The 18234-nt window shown below is 38.0% G+C and overlaps 1 protein-coding gene across 1 annotated transcript; it reads left to right on the top strand.

Moving 5' to 3' along the window:
* The first annotated feature begins 5443 nt into the window (after positions 1–5443).
* Positions 5444–17629, top strand: atp2a1 (ATPase sarcoplasmic/endoplasmic reticulum Ca2+ transporting 1). The gene is made up of 24 exons (XM_067414364.1): positions 5444–5542; positions 5720–5858; positions 6517–6534; positions 6767–6849; positions 7964–8068; positions 8595–8733; positions 10012–10092; positions 10191–10276; positions 10363–10660; positions 10781–10947; positions 11063–11151; positions 11231–11333; positions 11420–11551; positions 11821–11946; positions 12020–12238; positions 12324–12435; positions 12785–13008; positions 13199–13419; positions 13514–13716; positions 13842–13927; positions 14189–14322; positions 14433–14550; positions 15239–15356; positions 17367–17629. The coding sequence occupies exons 2-24, from the start codon at positions 5741–5743 to the stop codon at positions 17402–17404; spliced, it is 3018 nt and encodes a 1005-aa protein (XP_067270465.1). The 5' UTR covers positions 5444–5542; positions 5720–5740; the 3' UTR covers positions 17405–17629.
* Positions 17630–18234: the final 605 nt, after the last annotated feature.

The raw sequence follows: 18234 nt of genomic DNA on the forward strand, positions 1-18234 counted from the left end.
TGGCAACAGAGTGTAAAAACCTTGTGGCGACTTACAGAAAACCATTGACCTCTGTCATTGCCATCAAAGGGTATATAACAAATAATTGAGATTAACTTTTGTTATTGACCAAATACTTATTTTCCACCATAATTTGCAAATAAATTCTTTAAAAATCATTTAGATTTTCTCTCCTCATTCGGTCTCAGAATTGTTCATATTTGAAGTGTACCTATTATGAAAATGACAAGCCTCTCTCATCTTTTTAAGTGGGAGAACCAGAATTGGTGGCTGACAATTTTTTTTTGCCCCATTGTATGTATGTATATATTAATATATACACACAGATCCGATTCCAAAAAAGTTGGGACACTAAACAAATTGTGAATAAAAAATGAAAATGCAATAATTTACAAATCTCATAAACGTATATTTTATTCACAATAAAATATAGATAACATATCAAATGCTGAAAGTGAGACATTTTGAAATGTTATGCCAAATATTGGCTTTCATGAGAGCTATACATTCCAAAATAGTTGGGACGGGTAGCAATAAATGGCTGGAAAAGTTAAATGTACATATAAGGAACAGCTGGGGGACCAGTTTGCAACTTATTAGTTCAATTGCCAACATGACTGGGTATAAAAAGAGCCTCTCGGAGTGGCAGTGTCTATTGGAAGTCAAGATGGGCAGATCACCAATTCCTCCAATGCTGCAGTGAAAAATAGTGGAGCAATATCAGAAAGGAGTTTCTCAGAGAAAAATTGCAAAGAGTTTTAAGTTATCATCTACAGTGCATAATATCATTCACAGAATCAGAGAATCTGGAACGATCTCTGTGCATAATCTTCGGACCCATAGAAGGCACTGCATCACATACAGGAATGCTACTGTAATGGAAATCACAAGCTCTGGAATACTTCCAGAAAACATTGTCGGTGAACATCATTTGCCGTTGCCGGCTAGAACACTATAGGTCAAAAAAGAAGACATATCTAAACATGATCCAGAAGCACAGGCTTTTTCTCTGGGCCAAGACTCATTTAAAATTGAAACTGTTCTGTGGTCAGACAAATCAAAATGTTCTTTTTGGAAAATTGGAATGCCATATCATCCGGACTAAAGAGGACAAGGACAACCCAAATTGTTATCAGCGCTCAGTTCAGAAGCCTGCATCTCTGATGGTGTGGGGTTGCATGAGTGCATGTGGCATGGGCAGCTTACACATCTGGAAAGGCACCATCAATGCTGAAAGATATATCCAAGTTCTACAAAAACAATATATGCTCCCATCCAGATGTCGTCTCTTTCAGGGAAGATCTTGAATTTTCCAACAAGACAATGCCAGACCACATACTGCATCAATTTCAACATCATGGCTGCTTAGAAGGAGGATCCGGATACTGAAATGGCCAGCCTGCAGTCCAGATCTTTCATCCATAGAAAACATTTGGCACATCATAAAGAGGAAGATGAGACAAAGAAGAACTAAGACAGTCAAGCAACTAGAAGCCTGTATTAGACAAGAATGGGACAACATTCCTATTTCTAAACTTGAGCAACTTGTCTCCTCAGTCCCCAAACCTTTGCAGACTGTTACAAAAAGGAGAGGGGATACATACATACAGGTATATTGAACCAGGACCAGTAGTAAAGAAATGGAGACAAAGAAATTGCAATTAATTAAAAGGAAAAAATTACTTAAGAATAGTTTGCAGTTTCAAAAGCAGAAGCCAGCTTCAAGTCTCACAAGGAGTCCTCTCACAAGGACATTGCCCCGCCCAATCGTACATACAATTGTCCCAACAGTTATACTGTTTTCAAGGTCTTATCCACGTCATTACTGCAATGTGGATGATTCTGATTGGCTCAGAGAAAATGCACAGTCATGGTAAATTTCCACTCATGTCAGTTAATCGGATGCACGTTTCCATAGACGTGTCACTTGTTGATGCGTTTTCACCCCCGAATTAGGCCCGTAGTGACCTTCCGGATCTGGAGCAGGCGCCAGCTTGCCCAGAACAACAAGTCCACCCATCTCTTAGGGTGCCCATTGTACACCATTCTCAACACTGATCTGTAACATAGAATATTGCGCACATACACAGATACACAGTCTCTCCAAGGTTGGAGCTGATTAAACTCCAGTTCTAACCAGATCTTACCAAAACATACCTGATAACATGTGCTTTCTTTCAGTGAGAGGGACACACAAGAGTACAGGCAATATTCATCTTGAGTCTTTAGTGTTTCAGTAAAAGGAAATATAAAAGGAATACAACATAAATTAAATGAAAGACAAATCGATATTTCATATCTGGAAGCCGGGCTAAGTGAGCAAACCCCGTTTCTGCACTCCTGACATGTTAGGGGTGTGTGATGCCTCAAAAATCCAAACACACGACCTTGTTGCAAGTGTTTAGTGACACAGACATCACACATCTCTAGGCCAGACCCTCAGTCACTCCTCAGAGACCAAATATACACTTTAGAAAACAAGAAACAAAGCAAAATCTTAACTGGAAAGAATCATTATAATAATATAGGAAGATAAATATTGATCAAGGCTTTGATTATGAAGTTAATTAGGATATGTACTATATGCAGGTATATTGAAGTGGATTTCAGAATTACTGCTGCTTAAATATATCTGCATTAAGTACATATCCTAATAAAGGGTTTAAAAATAAATAATAAATAAACCATTTACCATTAAACCATTAACCATTAAACCTTTAGGCCTTTGCAGGTGTTTTGAGTTAATTAGCTGTTTATATATATATATATATATATATATATATATATATATATATATATATATATATATATATATATAATCAGCTAATTAACTCAAAACACCTGCAAAGGCCTTTAAATGGTTTATTTTATTTTTAATTTATTCAAAAAAATGTGATTAATTCCTGTAATGGCAAAGCAGAACCTTCAGCAGCGATTACTCCAGTTTCAATTCATTTTTGCTGAATAAAAATATTTTTTCTTAAAAAATATATTTAGTGATTTGTATGTTTACTTTTCAATTACATTTAAACATATTTAAATAATTTTTAACAGCCCTGTTTTGTCCCCCTAAATATTTAATTTAGTTGTTAAAATGATTTATAGCCTCCATAAATCAGGGACAGTGTATACTATAAATCTTTATTTACAGATAATTTTGTAATTTTGAATATAAAAAAAATAACAAAAGTCTGATGACTCTGAATGGTAAGAAATGGTGTACTACATTTTTTTCATTCTCTTTTATTTTGGAAGCAATGTGACATGTTGCAACATGAGCACATACATGCCAGCAGCACCAGGACACATTCTGTGGGACGACAGGGAGAGAACGACAGAATAATGACACACAAGCACACCTGAAGGGGCCCGGGTCAAAGAGGGGGTAAGAGGTCATAGTTGAAAAATCACTGAGAGTGAAAAATACATAAAGTACTTTGTAAAAACAACAACAACAAAATTATATTTATATATATATTTATATATATATATTATATATATATATATATATATATATATATATATATATATATATATATATATATATATATATATATATATATATATATATATATATATATATATATATATATATATATATATACACATACACACACACGTTTTTTTCCACCAAAAAATTAAACAATGGGAGAAAGACAAGTGAAACAAAATGGGATGTAAAAGAACAATGCCTAAATATCAGGTGTACCACTCAGGCTCTCTCTTTCTTCAGCGGCTATGATTCAAAAATCCAACAATTGGGTTGAGCTGCCGCTGGTCCACGTCGCTCAGATCTATTTATACAGGACACACACAACTGTGGCTCAATCTACAGTTACACAAGTACCAAAAAAACCACCAGCCCCCACTGACACAGACAAGAGGATCTAGTTCCACTGTAACACCTAAATAACAATAGTTGAAGTAGAACAAGTCTTCACGCATTACAGTGGTGAGAGGCAGAGAGAATGGTTTTCAGAGACTACTATATGTACAAGCATGAACATATATGTTAAATAAAGCAAAATTGATAGACAGGAAGTAATTTTTTATTGCAGGCAGTATAATTTATACACTAATATAATTATATAGGATAATTTATAACACTTTTCAGTATAATTCATAACACTTATATGGATTTATTCATATAATTTATTTTTGTATTGTCAGTTTTCATTTTAGTTTAATTTTTAGATGATCATATTTTTTATTTAATTACTTTTCTATTACTTAAAGTAATTACTTTACTACACTGTACATTTTTTTGTTGGTTTAACTTAAAAAAGTAACTTGGTTTTGAGTTTATTGAAATATTTTTTTTTGAGTTGATACAATGAAGGAAATCAGTTTAATAAATAGAAACTCAAAATGTTTTTGTATCTGAACAACATAAACAATGTGATAAATCATGAAAATAGCACTATTTGGCATGTTTTCACCGCATCATCACAAATAAAACACAATTACCAAATATGCTTGCAAAATATTTTAATAATATTTGAATAAAGGTTGTCGATTCTCAAAAAAAATATTTCAATGAACTCAAAATTAAGGCAATTAAGGTAGTAATGGATTGAAATTACATTTGAAAATAATAATAAGAAAAGAAAAATATGGGCATTGAATGGGCTAAAATCATATGCTGGTTTCTTTTTGCCTCTGATTTGGTTAGACAAAAAAATATTTAACCAGTCATCCATCTCTTTATATTCGTCCAAATTATCTGTTAACAAGATAAAAGAGCCATAAACATAGAGACCCCATTTCTACCTTAATGATTCTCCTTCCAACTTACTTCACCTCTTTCTTTCCCTCTTTATGCACTCTTGCTATTAATCCCTCCTCAGACTGTTTTACAGCACATTTGCAATGCCTGAAGTGTTGCTTTACCCGCACACACTTTTTCCATAACTGTTCATCCCAGGTGCTAATCCTCTCTGAGGATGGAGACCTGACAGTCTTCATATATTTTCAAATGTACCTGTCACATTATAGTTCTTATAGAACGGATATATTTGAATCCCATACCACATAATTATAACAGAGCCCTGTAAGTTTTTGATCCCCACACAAAGCCAAGTCCTTGGTCATGCATATCAACATCCCAAAACCATTTGAGCAATCATTCTTCCGACCCCCATACCGCCATCACCCCAACACCACAATTCCCCATTCACTGTCTCCATCCTCCTGTTGGTGCATGTTCCAAAAACAGATCCCAATTTCAACCCCGCTTTCAAGGCTGCTCACCCATGCTGCAGTTGTCACCCAATTGCTCCAATCACACCTCTTCATCTCCCTTTCCAAGGCCATGCCCCTTCCCCACCATATTTGTCTTGTTTCAGCCAATAGGGGGGCTCCTCTGGGTGTGACCTGGGTGATGGTTTGCCTGGTGTCTTTATAAAACTCTACGGAGATGAGTGGACGTTTGCACTTTCTGTCAGCCCTGCGCTCCAGAGGAAGGAGGAGAGAAAGAGAGAGGGGAGAGAAAATCAAGGGGCCATCTATTTTGTCCCTATCCTACACTTTTAAAAAAGTGTTGGTGCGTAATCTCTTTTGCTCTCAATCATTTTTTCTTTTCTTTTTTAATAAAGGGATTCACTAGTTTCTCAAAGACCTGTAAAAAGCGTTAAAACTGGACTTCTCAATTTTCTGAGTGGAAATCCTCATCTACTTAAGGTGGAAAACTTATCTGCATCTTTGTGTTGTTTTTGTGAAGTCTCCCCTTTGAGCAGACAGGATGGAGAACGCACACACCAAGGAAACGGCAGAATGCCTGGCCTACTTCGGCGTGAGCGAGAGCACAGGCCTCGCTCCAGATCAGGTCACGAAAAGCCAAGCCAAGTACGGATTCAACGGTGAGGAAAGCATGGACAAGTGGATGGAGGCTTCTTAAAAATATGAATGGATGTTTGATTACTATTAAACAATGATGGAGTGAATTGACAGAACAAGCCATTTTGAAGCAAGAATTCCCAACTTAGTATTGAGAACATATTTTGTTGTAGCAAGATTATTTGTGATTAGTCAGTTCAGAACAGACATCAAAATATGAATGAGTAACTCAAAAGACTTTTTTAAATGCATTCAAAACTGAGAAAACACACATTTTCTTACCAGAACTTTGCATGCTGTATTTAGCTCTAAGCCAAAGGCAAAATTGCCCTCAACAGATGCATTGATCCATGGTGCACAATAACATTAAGCTGCAAAAGCGAGATTAGAAGAAAAAGAAAGCAAGAAAATCACGGCAGAGACACAGGAACCATTACAGGCCTACAGGAGCTTCAGTAGAAGGTCAACCAGAAGGACAAATTGCTAGACTACTTATAGAATAGTTTTATACTTCTAAACTCATTTAATTTCAGAATGTTATTTTATATTATACACAATCATTTAATATGCTATGTTAAGGTGATTGTTGATGGGAAGGATATCAATGGCTAATTCTAACGGTTCTGTTTTAACCACCTCCTCCATTCATTTTGTCAACTGGACCAAATCAACCAATCACAGAGCTGCCCGCTGAAGAAGGTACGTTTTCAGTTTACTGTTTTTATTGAATTATATGACAAGTCCTACACCTGAAATTGACATTATGCCTGTATTTTACACACACTAAAAACTAGAATATTTTGAAACGGCATTCCTTTTGATTTATGTGCTTCTCATTTCAGTCAGTTGTAGTGAAGTCATACATGCTTACTGATTGGTCATATTGATTGCCTAAATTGTCATATACATTTAACATTACCTTCTCTCTCAGGTAAGACCATCTGGGAGCTGGTGGTTGAGCAGTTTGAAGATCTCTTGGTCAGGATCCTGCTGTTGGCTGCCTGCATCTCTTTTGTAAGTAAATAGAAACTGCATAACGTCATCATCATGTAATTTAAATCTTCAGAAACCTCACTTTCCACAGGTAGTGCTTCAGTAATTCACTAATTTCATTGCCTGGGTTATGCTGACTTAGGTTAAGTCTATAGTCACAGAGCTTTAACATTTTAACGAATGAACAGGCAAGTAATTTATGGGTACAGACAATGATTAATAATGTACATGAGAAGGACAGGGACACATTTCCCACATTCCCATCCGTTCCTGTCAATCAAGTTCAATGCTAACCCTTCAGCCCTGTGTATATAATGGGTAGGCCATAATCCAGCTGTTTATCTGTGCCGTGTAGTATAGAAACCTTATGGCTACATGAAACAACTCCACTAGCATATGTATCTTTTCTTAGTCCCAGATGGACATTATGCCCTCGCTCTTGAAATTTTAGTACATGCCGTACTGATAATGAAACCGTGTCGGCACATAGAACTACATTTCTTTCTTTCAAATCTGTTTTGGAATAAATGAAGCAGGCAGCATTAGTTCCACTGTTTTGTTCAGGCCCATGACATCACAGCTGTAATTATGGCCTTAGAAGGCCAGGAAACAAGCTTTGAAAAGAAGCAAGGACAGAGAAATAAAGGAGAGACAAAAAGAAAAGAGAGAGAGAGTGTGAGCGATTAAGACAGAGAGAGGAAGAGAGTGTTATTTTAAGGTGGTCTTAAGCCACTCCAAGAAACTGAATCCACCCACAAAGGTCAAAGATGGAAGGAATGAAAGACAGATCAGTGGAGAGACCGTAAAGGTGAAGCAAAGAAAGACAGACAGCAGGTGCTAACGTGCCGTAAATCGAGTGAAGCATGCACACGCGTGAGAATTACTGGAAGAGGATCAGCTGTACACGTCAACCATAACTCAATGTACAGATGAATGAAGAGTGTGTGTGTGTGTGGGGTGCTTAACTTACAAAAACTTTCAGAGGGTATGCAAACACATTCACAATTTCATATAAACACACTGTCTCTTTGATTAGACTCTACTTCTGGATAGCTGATCTTAAATCTATTTCTTTTTTACCTCTTGTATGCTTCTTGGATGTCTCTCTCACACTCCAGCTCTCTCTGTTCATCAGGTATTGGCCTGGTTTGAGGAAGGTGAGGAAACCGTCACTGCCTTTGTCGAGCCTTTTGTCATTCTCCTCATCCTTATCGCCAATGCTGTGGTTGGAGTATGGCAGGTGAATATGCACATGCTTTTTACATTCCCTATACAATGGCTCCAAATGATATTTGGACACTAAAGGCAACCTCTAAACAAAATAATTAAATAATTCTATAACAAAAATTACAGATTAGAAATAAAAAAAAAGTTAAGGAAAAACCGAAAATGGCTAAAACTAATCTTTAGTTTTAGACATGTTCACAGAGATGACACTTGGTTTGATATTTTGTTATCCAATACAATAAAATTACATACATTTCAAGGGAAACTTAAGAGCCTAAAACTATAGAACTCAAAGTGGTGTAAATGACATCAGAGGTTAAAGGTTAGGCACAGCTGTATTCACCCTAAGGGCCACAGGAACACAAATGACGACAAAGCTCCAATGGTAAAAATACTAGAGGCTGATCAGATTTCATCAAGTGTCCATGGGGTTGACACAACAGTCATTTGGAAAGTATGCACACCCTTGGAAGGAGAGGACTTTCAAGGTGTAAAATCCTAAGAGGAGCAAGAGCTGATCTGGATGTTTGTTTTCACAGGAGCGCAATGCGGAGAGCGCCATCGAGGCTCTAAAGGAGTATGAGCCAGAAATGGGCAAAGTGTACCGCGCTGACAGAAAGAGTGTACAGAGGATCAAAGCCAGAGAGATCGTTCCTGGAGACATCGTGGAAGTGTCAGGTATACCAATGGATCAGAGCATCGGACAGCAGAGCATCAATAGCACAGAACAATCCCATAATGCTCACCCACATCAGAATAGCACAAACATATGAAAATGGATAGGCAAAGTAACACACCTTCAAGCCAACTGTTACACTGTGTAGCCACAACAATGTCAAGTAATGAGGCATGTGTAGCGGGAACAGTACTATATGGGACTCATGCCCTTGAGAATGTGCGAGCATCCTTTTAAGGCAATTATGGGGTGTGTGTGTGACAGTGGGAGGAAGAATATAGAGTAATGGGATCAGAAAAGGCTGAAAGAACCCGCGAGAGCACGGGCAAAGAAAAGGCCTGTATATAAATACATCCTAGCACCTGTTCCTCTACTTGCCCTCTCTCGATCCCTTGCCCCTTCTCTTTCCCTCTTCCACCTGTTCCTTCCTCATCACTCATTTTTCTCTCTAGGCCACTTGTTTGGACCGCTATGAAGGTCAACTTGTCCTTGCCATTCTTTTATATTCATTTGCCCCTTGATCAGATCCTACTTTTAGATCTCGAATCTTTCACCAAAAGATCTGCAAACATTATCGACAGTGACATCGTTAACAAACGTTTTTAATAATCTTAAAGACCATGATTAGCTGGCTCATGTGTGTTTTACCTTTTTTATTATAAAAGTTTATAAAATTATGAAATATAACAAAAAAAAAAACAATGAAAATGAATAGCACTGCTGAAACACATTAACCCCGATCACTAAGGGCCAGATTTACTAAACAAATTAGCGTGAGCATGTAATTCCAAAAAAGTGCAGATGGGAGTGGAAAATTCTATGGGTTATCTACTTTAAGGCACACAGACGCAGCTGGATTATTTACATAATAACCAACACAATTAGGTGTCTGGCTTAAGATATGCTTTTTTGGGCAGTAAATAATGGTGCAAACACCAGTGAATTGTGCAAAAACCATCAAAAGTGTAACTTCATTTAAATACTCTCCTCCCATAAAGTTTGCATCTAAACGGGAAACTCCTACAAATGCATTTGCAATAAGTTCAGCCGCAAAAATAACTGTCCTCACCTTTTCAGCATTTTTTTTTTTTTACTGCGTGTCTTGAGTAAATCCCGACAGTAGTTTTCTAAGGCCAATAAAGGGTTTTTGCTGGCGCAAGCTGTTATTAAATCATGTCACACCTAAATATCACTCCAAGCCCTTCTATACTATGCTAGTATTAGTTTATGTATTGTTCTTCATATATGCATGTTACAATTCTAAACTTTTTCCTGTGTAGTTGGTGACAAAGTCCCTGCTGATATCAGAATCACTGCCATCCGCTCCACAACCCTGCGTGTGGACCAATCTATCCTCACTGGTTAGTCTCTGATTCCCAATAGCTGGCCTTCCAATACACACAAAAACATTGCATACATCTTTGCCCTTCTCTGACCTCTTTTATCACTTTATTCTCAGGTGAGTCTGTAAGTGTGATTAAACACACAGAGTCTGTTCCTGACCTAAGGGCAGTCAACCAGGACAAGAAGAACATGCTTTTCTCAGTGAGTGTGCCTTTCTTAAGTATTTTGTTGCTCCTCTTTGTTTCAGGGCTAGTGCTGGAGACATCTTCTCTCTCTCATTTTTCTAGGGCACCAACATCGCTGCTGGCAAGGCTATCGGAGTTGTGGTTGCCACTGGTGTCTCAACTGAGATCGGTAAAATCCGTGATCAGATGGCTGCCACTGAGCAGGAGAAGACCCCCTTGCAGCAGAAGCTGGATGAATTCGGTGAGCAGCTCTCCAAAGTCATCTCCCTCATCTGTGTGGCTGTCTGGCTTATCAACATTGGCCACTTCAATGACCCCGTCCATGGCGGCTCCTGGATCCGTGGTGCTGTCTACTACTTCAAGATCGCTGTGGCTCTTGCTGTAGCCGCCATTCCCGAAGGTAAGATACAGGAGCAATTGTGAAATAGTCAAATGCAGACAAGATTCAGGACTCACCTTTCCATTGCAGACTTTGTAAGTTGAGCAAATCTAAGAGTGTATTTGACTATTTTCCGAACAGGTCTGCCTGCTGTCATCACTACCTGCCTGGCTCTGGGAACCCGCCGCATGGCCAAGAAGAATGCCATCGTCCGTTCTCTCCCCTCTGTTGAGACTCTGGGCTGCACATCTGTCATTTGCTCAGACAAGACTGGCACCCTCACCACCAACCAGATGTGCGTTACAAAGGTTTGTAAGAGTCTTACTCCAAAAGCAAATCATCAATATATCAGTCATCTTGCTACAAACAAAAAAATCCTTCTCCTTTACACACCGTTTTAAGCTTTGTTCTCTTCATATTTAGATGTTCATCATTGACAAGGTGGAGGGTGACTCTGTGTCTCTTGATCAGTATGACATTTCTGGATCCAAGTACACACCAGAGGGAGAAGTGTAAGTGGTTTTATATTTATGAAGCGACACTCACACACAAGCACACACAGACTCACCTTCTTCTCAATTTACCTTGCAGCACTAAGGGTGGACTTCCTGTCAAGTGCGGCCAGTACGATGGCCTTGTTGAGCTGGCAACAATCTGCGCCTTGTGCAATGACTCTTCTCTGGACTACAATGAGGTAAACAAACCTGTCTTCTTCTCACCTAATCTGTTCCAGTTGTGGAGCAATAACCAAGCATAACTCTCACTTTCTTTGTTTTACAGTCTAAGGGAATCTATGAGAAAGTGGGTGAGGCTACAGAAACTGCCCTGTGCTGCCTAGTTGAAAAGATGAATGTGTTCAATACTGACGTCCGTGGTCTGTCTAAGGTTGAGAGAGCCAACACATGCTGCACAGTAAGTATCTCAGTCTGTTCTGAGACCTTTAAGTTTATGTTGGCCAGCTGTATTGAGTCCTTTCGAATTTATTGCAGTTCTAAGTTAAATTCTTTAGTCCTAATTTCATGACTGAAATATCACAAGGACATTTTTGATAGTGGTATTTATTGTGGATTATTGTAATGTAAAGTTTTGTAACTGTCAGATGTCATGTGCCACAATTAAAGTTTAATTAAATTCCATATTGGACCTTATATCAATGTAGTTTGCTGCTCTTGGTTTCCTAGGTGATCAAACAGCTTATGAAGAAGGACTTTACTCTTGAGTTCTCCCGTGACAGGAAGTCTATGTCCGTCTATTGCTCCCCTGCAAAGGCCTCCAAAGCCCCTGTTGGAAACAAGATGTTTGTCAAGGTAAGAAAAATCCTTCAACTGAACTAGTAAAAATTAATACCTACAAAAAAATCTAAAATCATTATTGTTGTAGGGTGCTCCCGAGGGTGTGATTGACAGATGTGCCTATGTGCGTGTTGGCACCACCCGTGTGCCCCTGACTGGTCCAGTTAAGGATAAGATCATGGCTGTGATCAAGGAATGGGGTACTGGCCGTGACACCCTGCGCTGCCTGGCTCTGGCAACCCGAGACAACCCTTTGAGACGGGAGGAAATGAACCTGGAAGACTCTACCAAGTTTGGGGAATATGAGGTATTTTTGTTAGCGAGATAAACATAGACATTATTGGTATTCCATCAAACATGATTTAACCCCTTCTTTTTTGTTTTCCTAACAGACTGATCTCACCTTTGTGGGTTGTGTTGGTATGTTGGATCCTCCTCGTAAAGAGGTTGTTGGATCCATTGAGCTGTGCAGGGCTGCTGGCATCCGTGTGATCATGATCACAGGTAAATTCTGTTCAAATTTCAAATAAGTGTTGACATTTCTTAAAACAGCACTAGAGCATGTCATTCTAAGCAGACTGTCAGTCTGATTGTTGCTCTGTTACAGCGAATCATCCTGCTTAGTTTTTAGTTTTTTTTTTTAAACTATTCCTAAAAAATTAAAAAAGTATAATAATGGACAGTCAGAATGTGTACAACAGTACACTACTTGTGATGTTAACCTCACAAATTAGCATTCAATCTCCCACAATGGTACTTGACTGACGCAGAACATGTGAAAAAAATGCATAATAGGTTAATAGAATGCAGTAATCCTGAAAATATCAAAATACTCAACTTTTCTCCTTCCCAGGTGATAATAAGGGTACCGCTGTGGCTATCTGCCGCCGTATTGGCATCTTCAGTGATGATGAGGATGTGACAGGCCGTGCTTTCACTGGCCGTGAGTTTGATGACCTGCCACTGGCCCAGCAGAGAGAAGCTGTGCGTAAGGCCTGCTGTTATGCTCGTGTCGAGCCCTCCCACAAGAGTAAGATCGTGGAGTTCCTTCAAGGTTTTGATGAGATCACGGCCATGGTAAGAAAACTGAATGGAGCAAATGAAATAGACAAAACACCAATAGACCATCTTTGACCAGATTTTGGTCACCTGTGACATACCTGTGGACTGCATAGTAGTTTAGAATCCACTAAACTTAACATGCTTTTTACAATAAAATTAAGTCGTACCTTTTTCATATTCTCTTCACCAACTAAACATACTCCAGACTGGTGATGGTGTGAATGATGCTCCTGCCCTGAAGAAGGCAGAAATTGGCATTGCCATGGGCTCTGGCACCGCTGTTGCCAAGTCAGCCTCTGAGATGGTCCTGGCTGATGACAACTTCTCCAGCATTGTGGCTGCTGTTGAAGAGGGCAGAGCCATTTACAACAACATGAAGCAGTTTATTCGCTACCTCATCTCCTCTAATGTTGGTGAGGTTGTCTGGTGGGTGACAGTCTCTTGCTCTCACACACACATATATCTGTTTACCTTCCAAAATCAGAGAAGGTTTCTAAATCCTTATTTTCTCCTTCTTCAGTATCTTCCTGACAGCTGCTCTTGGTCTTCCCGAGGCTCTGATCCCAGTTCAGCTTCTGTGGGTAAACCTGGTGACTGATGGCCTCCCTGCCACCGCTCTGGGCTTCAACCCCCCTGACTTGGACATCATGGGAAAGGCTCCCCGCTCACCCAAAGAGCCCCTCATCTCTGGCTGGTTGTTCTTCAGATACCTGGCCATTGGAGGTATGCTACTTTCCATTTTTCTGATTTATTCTTGATCCATTATAGGTTCACCATGCATTCATTGCCATTGTACCTTCCATGATTACTTCAGATTGCTTTACATATTTTGTATCTCCATCTATCAGGTTATGTTGGTGCAGCAACCGTTGCTGCTGCTGGCTGGTGGTTCCTCTACTGCGACGAGGGCCCCATGGTCTCCTTCTACCAGCTGGTGAGAGTCTAGCATTATCTTAACTAATGCTACAGTACAGGCAGTGTTGCTGTACTCAAGACAGAGTCCAAGACCATATTTTTTATGACAAGCCAGAGTGTAGGCTGAGTCCAAATGCTCCTAAAAATATGCTCTTGGACTGGAGTACTACAGCACTGGCTACAAGGATCCAATATTCTCTGAATATTGAGAATGAAGCAAGTAACAATGCGGTACATTTCACAGTAAAATAATAATGCTGTCCTCATTCTCTGTCCTCAGTCACACTTCATGCAGTGCACTGCTGACAACGAGGACTTTGCCGGCATTGAATGCGAGGTGTTTGAGGCCGCTCCACCCATGACAATGGCTCTGTCTGTGCTAGTCACCATTGAGATGTGCAACGCTCTGAACAGGTTAGAACTTACCTACTCCAAATCCAAACATCACAAAGCAGCTGAACAAGCACATTAAGTTTTTTAGTTTTTGTTGCTTCTGTAACATACATTGGTGCATGTTTTTGTAGCTTGTCCGAGAATCAGTCTCTGCTGCGTATGCCTCCATGGAGCAATTTGTGGTTAGTGGGAGCCATGTCTCTGTCCATGTCTCTGCACTTCATGATCATCTATGTAGATCCTCTGCCTGTAAGTACTGCCTCCATCCAGCATGTTAAATTTTGTTCAGTTTGAGTGTTTGGCAATATCACAGGCTAAAGGGTCTGCCATTACGGGGCGACCAAAGATATATGCACCCAGGAGCCAATGGAGAGACCATGATCAGGCCCAGCCCACTTATATTTCCCAAGCACTGCTTGATTGAATTGCAAATGCATAAGTGCCAATATTTTTAAATATTTAATTAATTAAAGGAAGTGTATGTAAGATTGTGGGCAAAACTGGTGCTGCAGGTGTATCCCCTCTCCCCCTCCCCCTGACTCGAGGTTGCCAGATAGGCTGCAGGATCCACAGGAACGTTTGTAGCTGCAGCTGTGGTAACTAGAGCAGATCTGGCAACCTGGATGCTGAAACACTTCATGATTGGTCGATAGGTGGAGGGTGGCGCTTCAGACCAAAACACATCATGTCAACATCAGTTGAGGGCTGCAACTTTTAAATGACAATATCCTGGCCGGACTACTTTTGTCAGTGATAGAAGTATTTGAAATGAACATTTCTTAATGTCTAGTGACACATCAGTACCATTTTATGATTATTTGAAATACATTTCTTACATACATTTCCTTTAAGTTTATTACATCATTCAGCTTTAATCCAATTGCTTTTTATCAGCTGCTGTCTTCTCATTTGCTAATCTCTACCTTTTTTCTAACAGATGATCTTCAAGCTAACCCATCTCAACGTGGAACAGTGGATCGTTGTACTGAAGCTTTCTTTCCCCGTCATCCTCATCGACGAGCTGCTCAAGTTTGTTGCTCGCAACTACCTGGAGCGTGAGTAACTATTTAAAACACACAAAAACATACTGACAAATGTTCTTAGATATTAATATTAAAACTAAATACTACAAATATTTAAAATTAACATACAAACACAAAACTAAATGTTAGTTAAATCGTCCAGATACTGTCAAATTTAATTCCAGGACTTTCGAGGACTTCAAGCACTACTTTTTTTTTGGTTTTCAAGGACTATAATCAAATCACACTTATCAAATTATTATCAAAGTCTTATCTTTCAAATTCTAAAAAAAGTGTTGTACTAATAAAACAAAATGTTACGAGTGCAGCACATGCAAAGTACGCAATGACTGACAAGTTTAATCATTGAAAGCATACTATAAGAAAGATATCACTTTCCGTATTTAAACGTTTTTTGTGAATATATGATGGATTTAAAGAATGAAAGCTGTATCCTATACTTGGATATTTATGAGCAATATCACTCACAGTCATGCAAAATTTCTTTATATCTATGCAGCATTCATTTTGCATGAAAATATTTTATCAAAAAAAATCAAACACCAAGTTTTACATATATTGTCTTTCAATAATTCAAGAACTTTTCAAGTATCTCTTCATAAATATGGCAGTTTTCAAGGGTGTCCCAGGACTTAAATTTCAAATTTAAGTACTTTACCTTATATGAACCATGTGTTTTTGCATCCTGATAATTATATAACTATAAAGTTATTTAAAAAACACCTTTATTTTGGCTTAAAATATTGCAAGGTTTCGTATTGTGGGTTTAGTATCGAATCATGACAAGTGTATTGTTACAACACTAGAATGTAATCAAGACCTGATTTACTAATTGAATATTAACAATAAGCAAATATAAATTCCTATGATTATTTATTAATTTCTCACTTAAAATTGTATTCTCCAATACTTATTGCTTATTTTTTAAACCCTCCTCTCTGCACCCCATTTTTGTCCACGGGTGTAAATAGTCCTTCTCATTACCCTTCTTCTGACTCTCTTTACACCATCCTCTGTAACCCCTCTTCATCTCATTCCAGCCTAATCCTGTTCCCCTCCATATTCCTGTAACAAAGCAAGGTATCCCACAGTCCTCTCTGCCTGCCTGCGTCCCCGTGTCTGTTTGTGTATGGACTAATTGTGCCATATTTTTTGGCTTGTTGATTGACACATATTATACTTTAAGTCATGGAGCTCCTCAGATCTGAATCAGTGATGTGACTGTACAGCAATGTTCCATAAAGCAATAGATGCCATTGTAGATGCTTGAAGGGATAGTTCAACCCCCCAAAAAAATTATCAGCCCATAATCTATTTAGCCTCAGGCCATCCTAGGTGTACATGACATTCTTCTTTCAGGTGAATACAATCTCTACAAGGTGAGTTATATATATTTTTTTAATGCATTATAGAGGTATAATATGTCAGGCCAAAAATTGAAGCCCAAAAAAGTGCATCCATCTTTCATAAAAGTACTCCAATATCCATATTTAAAACTTGTAAAGTAAAATATATAGCTTTCGCCAGACAACCTTCTGTATTCAAATTAGGGAGAAAGTCATTACTTTTATAATGGATGGATGCAGTTTTTTAGGCTTCAAATTTAAAGCTGCCATTCACTGCCATTATTAGCCAGGACATTTTTTAATATAACTCCAGTTGTATTTGTCTGAAAGAAGAATATCATATACACCTAGGATGACTTAAAGGTGTGACATTTTTGGGTGAACTATGCCTTTAATGTCTTAATGCTCAATTCATCCTCATAAATGTAGCTGTATGGTAAAACAGTACAGATTCTGTTCAATTAAAGCAATTAGTTTAAGAATATTTAAATATTAATTATGACTGTAAAGACATTTAGGATTATGCGATTTGAAGCACATAATCCTAAACGTCCTTACAGTTATAATTAAATATTCTTTAAACTAATGTGCCTAGATTATTTAAACATCACAAATAGTGTTGTGGCTTGTGGACTAATCTTTAAGCCACCCTCACATAACTGATTTACTTCAACAGAGAAAGATGAGAATCTAGTGTCCAAAAAGTGGGACTGAAAAAAGAAGAACTGAGAAAAACAGCACTCCAATGTGGACAATTCACCAGGAGTAAAAAAGAGAACACCGTGAACCAGTGAAAATCACCCAAAAAATGATAAAACTTATAGAACAAAGGAAAAAAATATTTACGTAAAAAGTGTTATGTATATGTATTAAGACTTAATTTAATATATATATTTCATGAACAGTATATTCCAATGAAAATGCTATTCTTAAAATAAAGATGTGTATTAAAAAAAAACAAGTGTGGTCTGATAACATTTTAGTTTATTCTTAATTTTTCATATGCAATGCATTCAGATGTTACTAACACTGTGCTACATTTACATTAAAATGTATTAGCCTCATTCAAACATTTTTTTTTTTAAGATTTAGTGTTTTATCATACATCATATCATACATACATTGATCTTCCACTGCTCATTGGCTCAGGAACCAGATACTTCATAATGAAATGATGGCTCTTTCCAGTAAAGTGACTTTGGCCATAAACAATCATTATAGTAGAGTAGATAGTACTATAGTAGGGGGTAACTGCAATACACCTTTTCAGCATACATGCTGCCTGAAAACAATAATTAGGAACATTTTAATTTGAGTTTAAAACAAACCTTTTGAGGTATAAAAATATTTTTTTGAGTTATAATATTTTCTTATGCAGTTTAACATTATGTTTTTAATTTAAAGTGAGATACATTTTCTTTTTTGGTTTTAAGTTAAGAAGTAATATGCTAACACTGTTGCTGGTGGTAATCAAAAGATTTCATTATGGCTGGGAGCAATTGTAACAAGTTATGAATAAATATTGTAGGAATTGAATGATTTAA

The sequence above is a fragment of the Pseudorasbora parva genome, chromosome 2, assembly GCF_024679245.1.
Source record: "Pseudorasbora parva isolate DD20220531a chromosome 2, ASM2467924v1, whole genome shotgun sequence".
Taxonomy (NCBI): Eukaryota; Metazoa; Chordata; class Actinopteri; order Cypriniformes; family Gobionidae; genus Pseudorasbora; species Pseudorasbora parva.

What these genes read in the sequence shown, in the direction of transcription:
- atp2a1 (XM_067414364.1), top strand. Translation starts at nt 5,741, where the DNA reads ATGGAGAACGCACACACCAAGGAAACGGCAGAATGCCTGGCCTACTTC. An exon ending in TGTAGCCGCCATTCCCGAAG is followed by an intron (nt 10,661 to 10,780) that starts GTAAGATACAGG and finishes TTTTCCGAACAG; the next exon opens with GTCTGCCTGCTGTCATCACT. An exon ending in CTTCTCTGGACTACAATGAG is followed by an intron (nt 11,334 to 11,419) that starts GTAAACAAACCT and finishes TTTGTTTTACAG; the next exon opens with TCTAAGGGAATCTATGAGAA.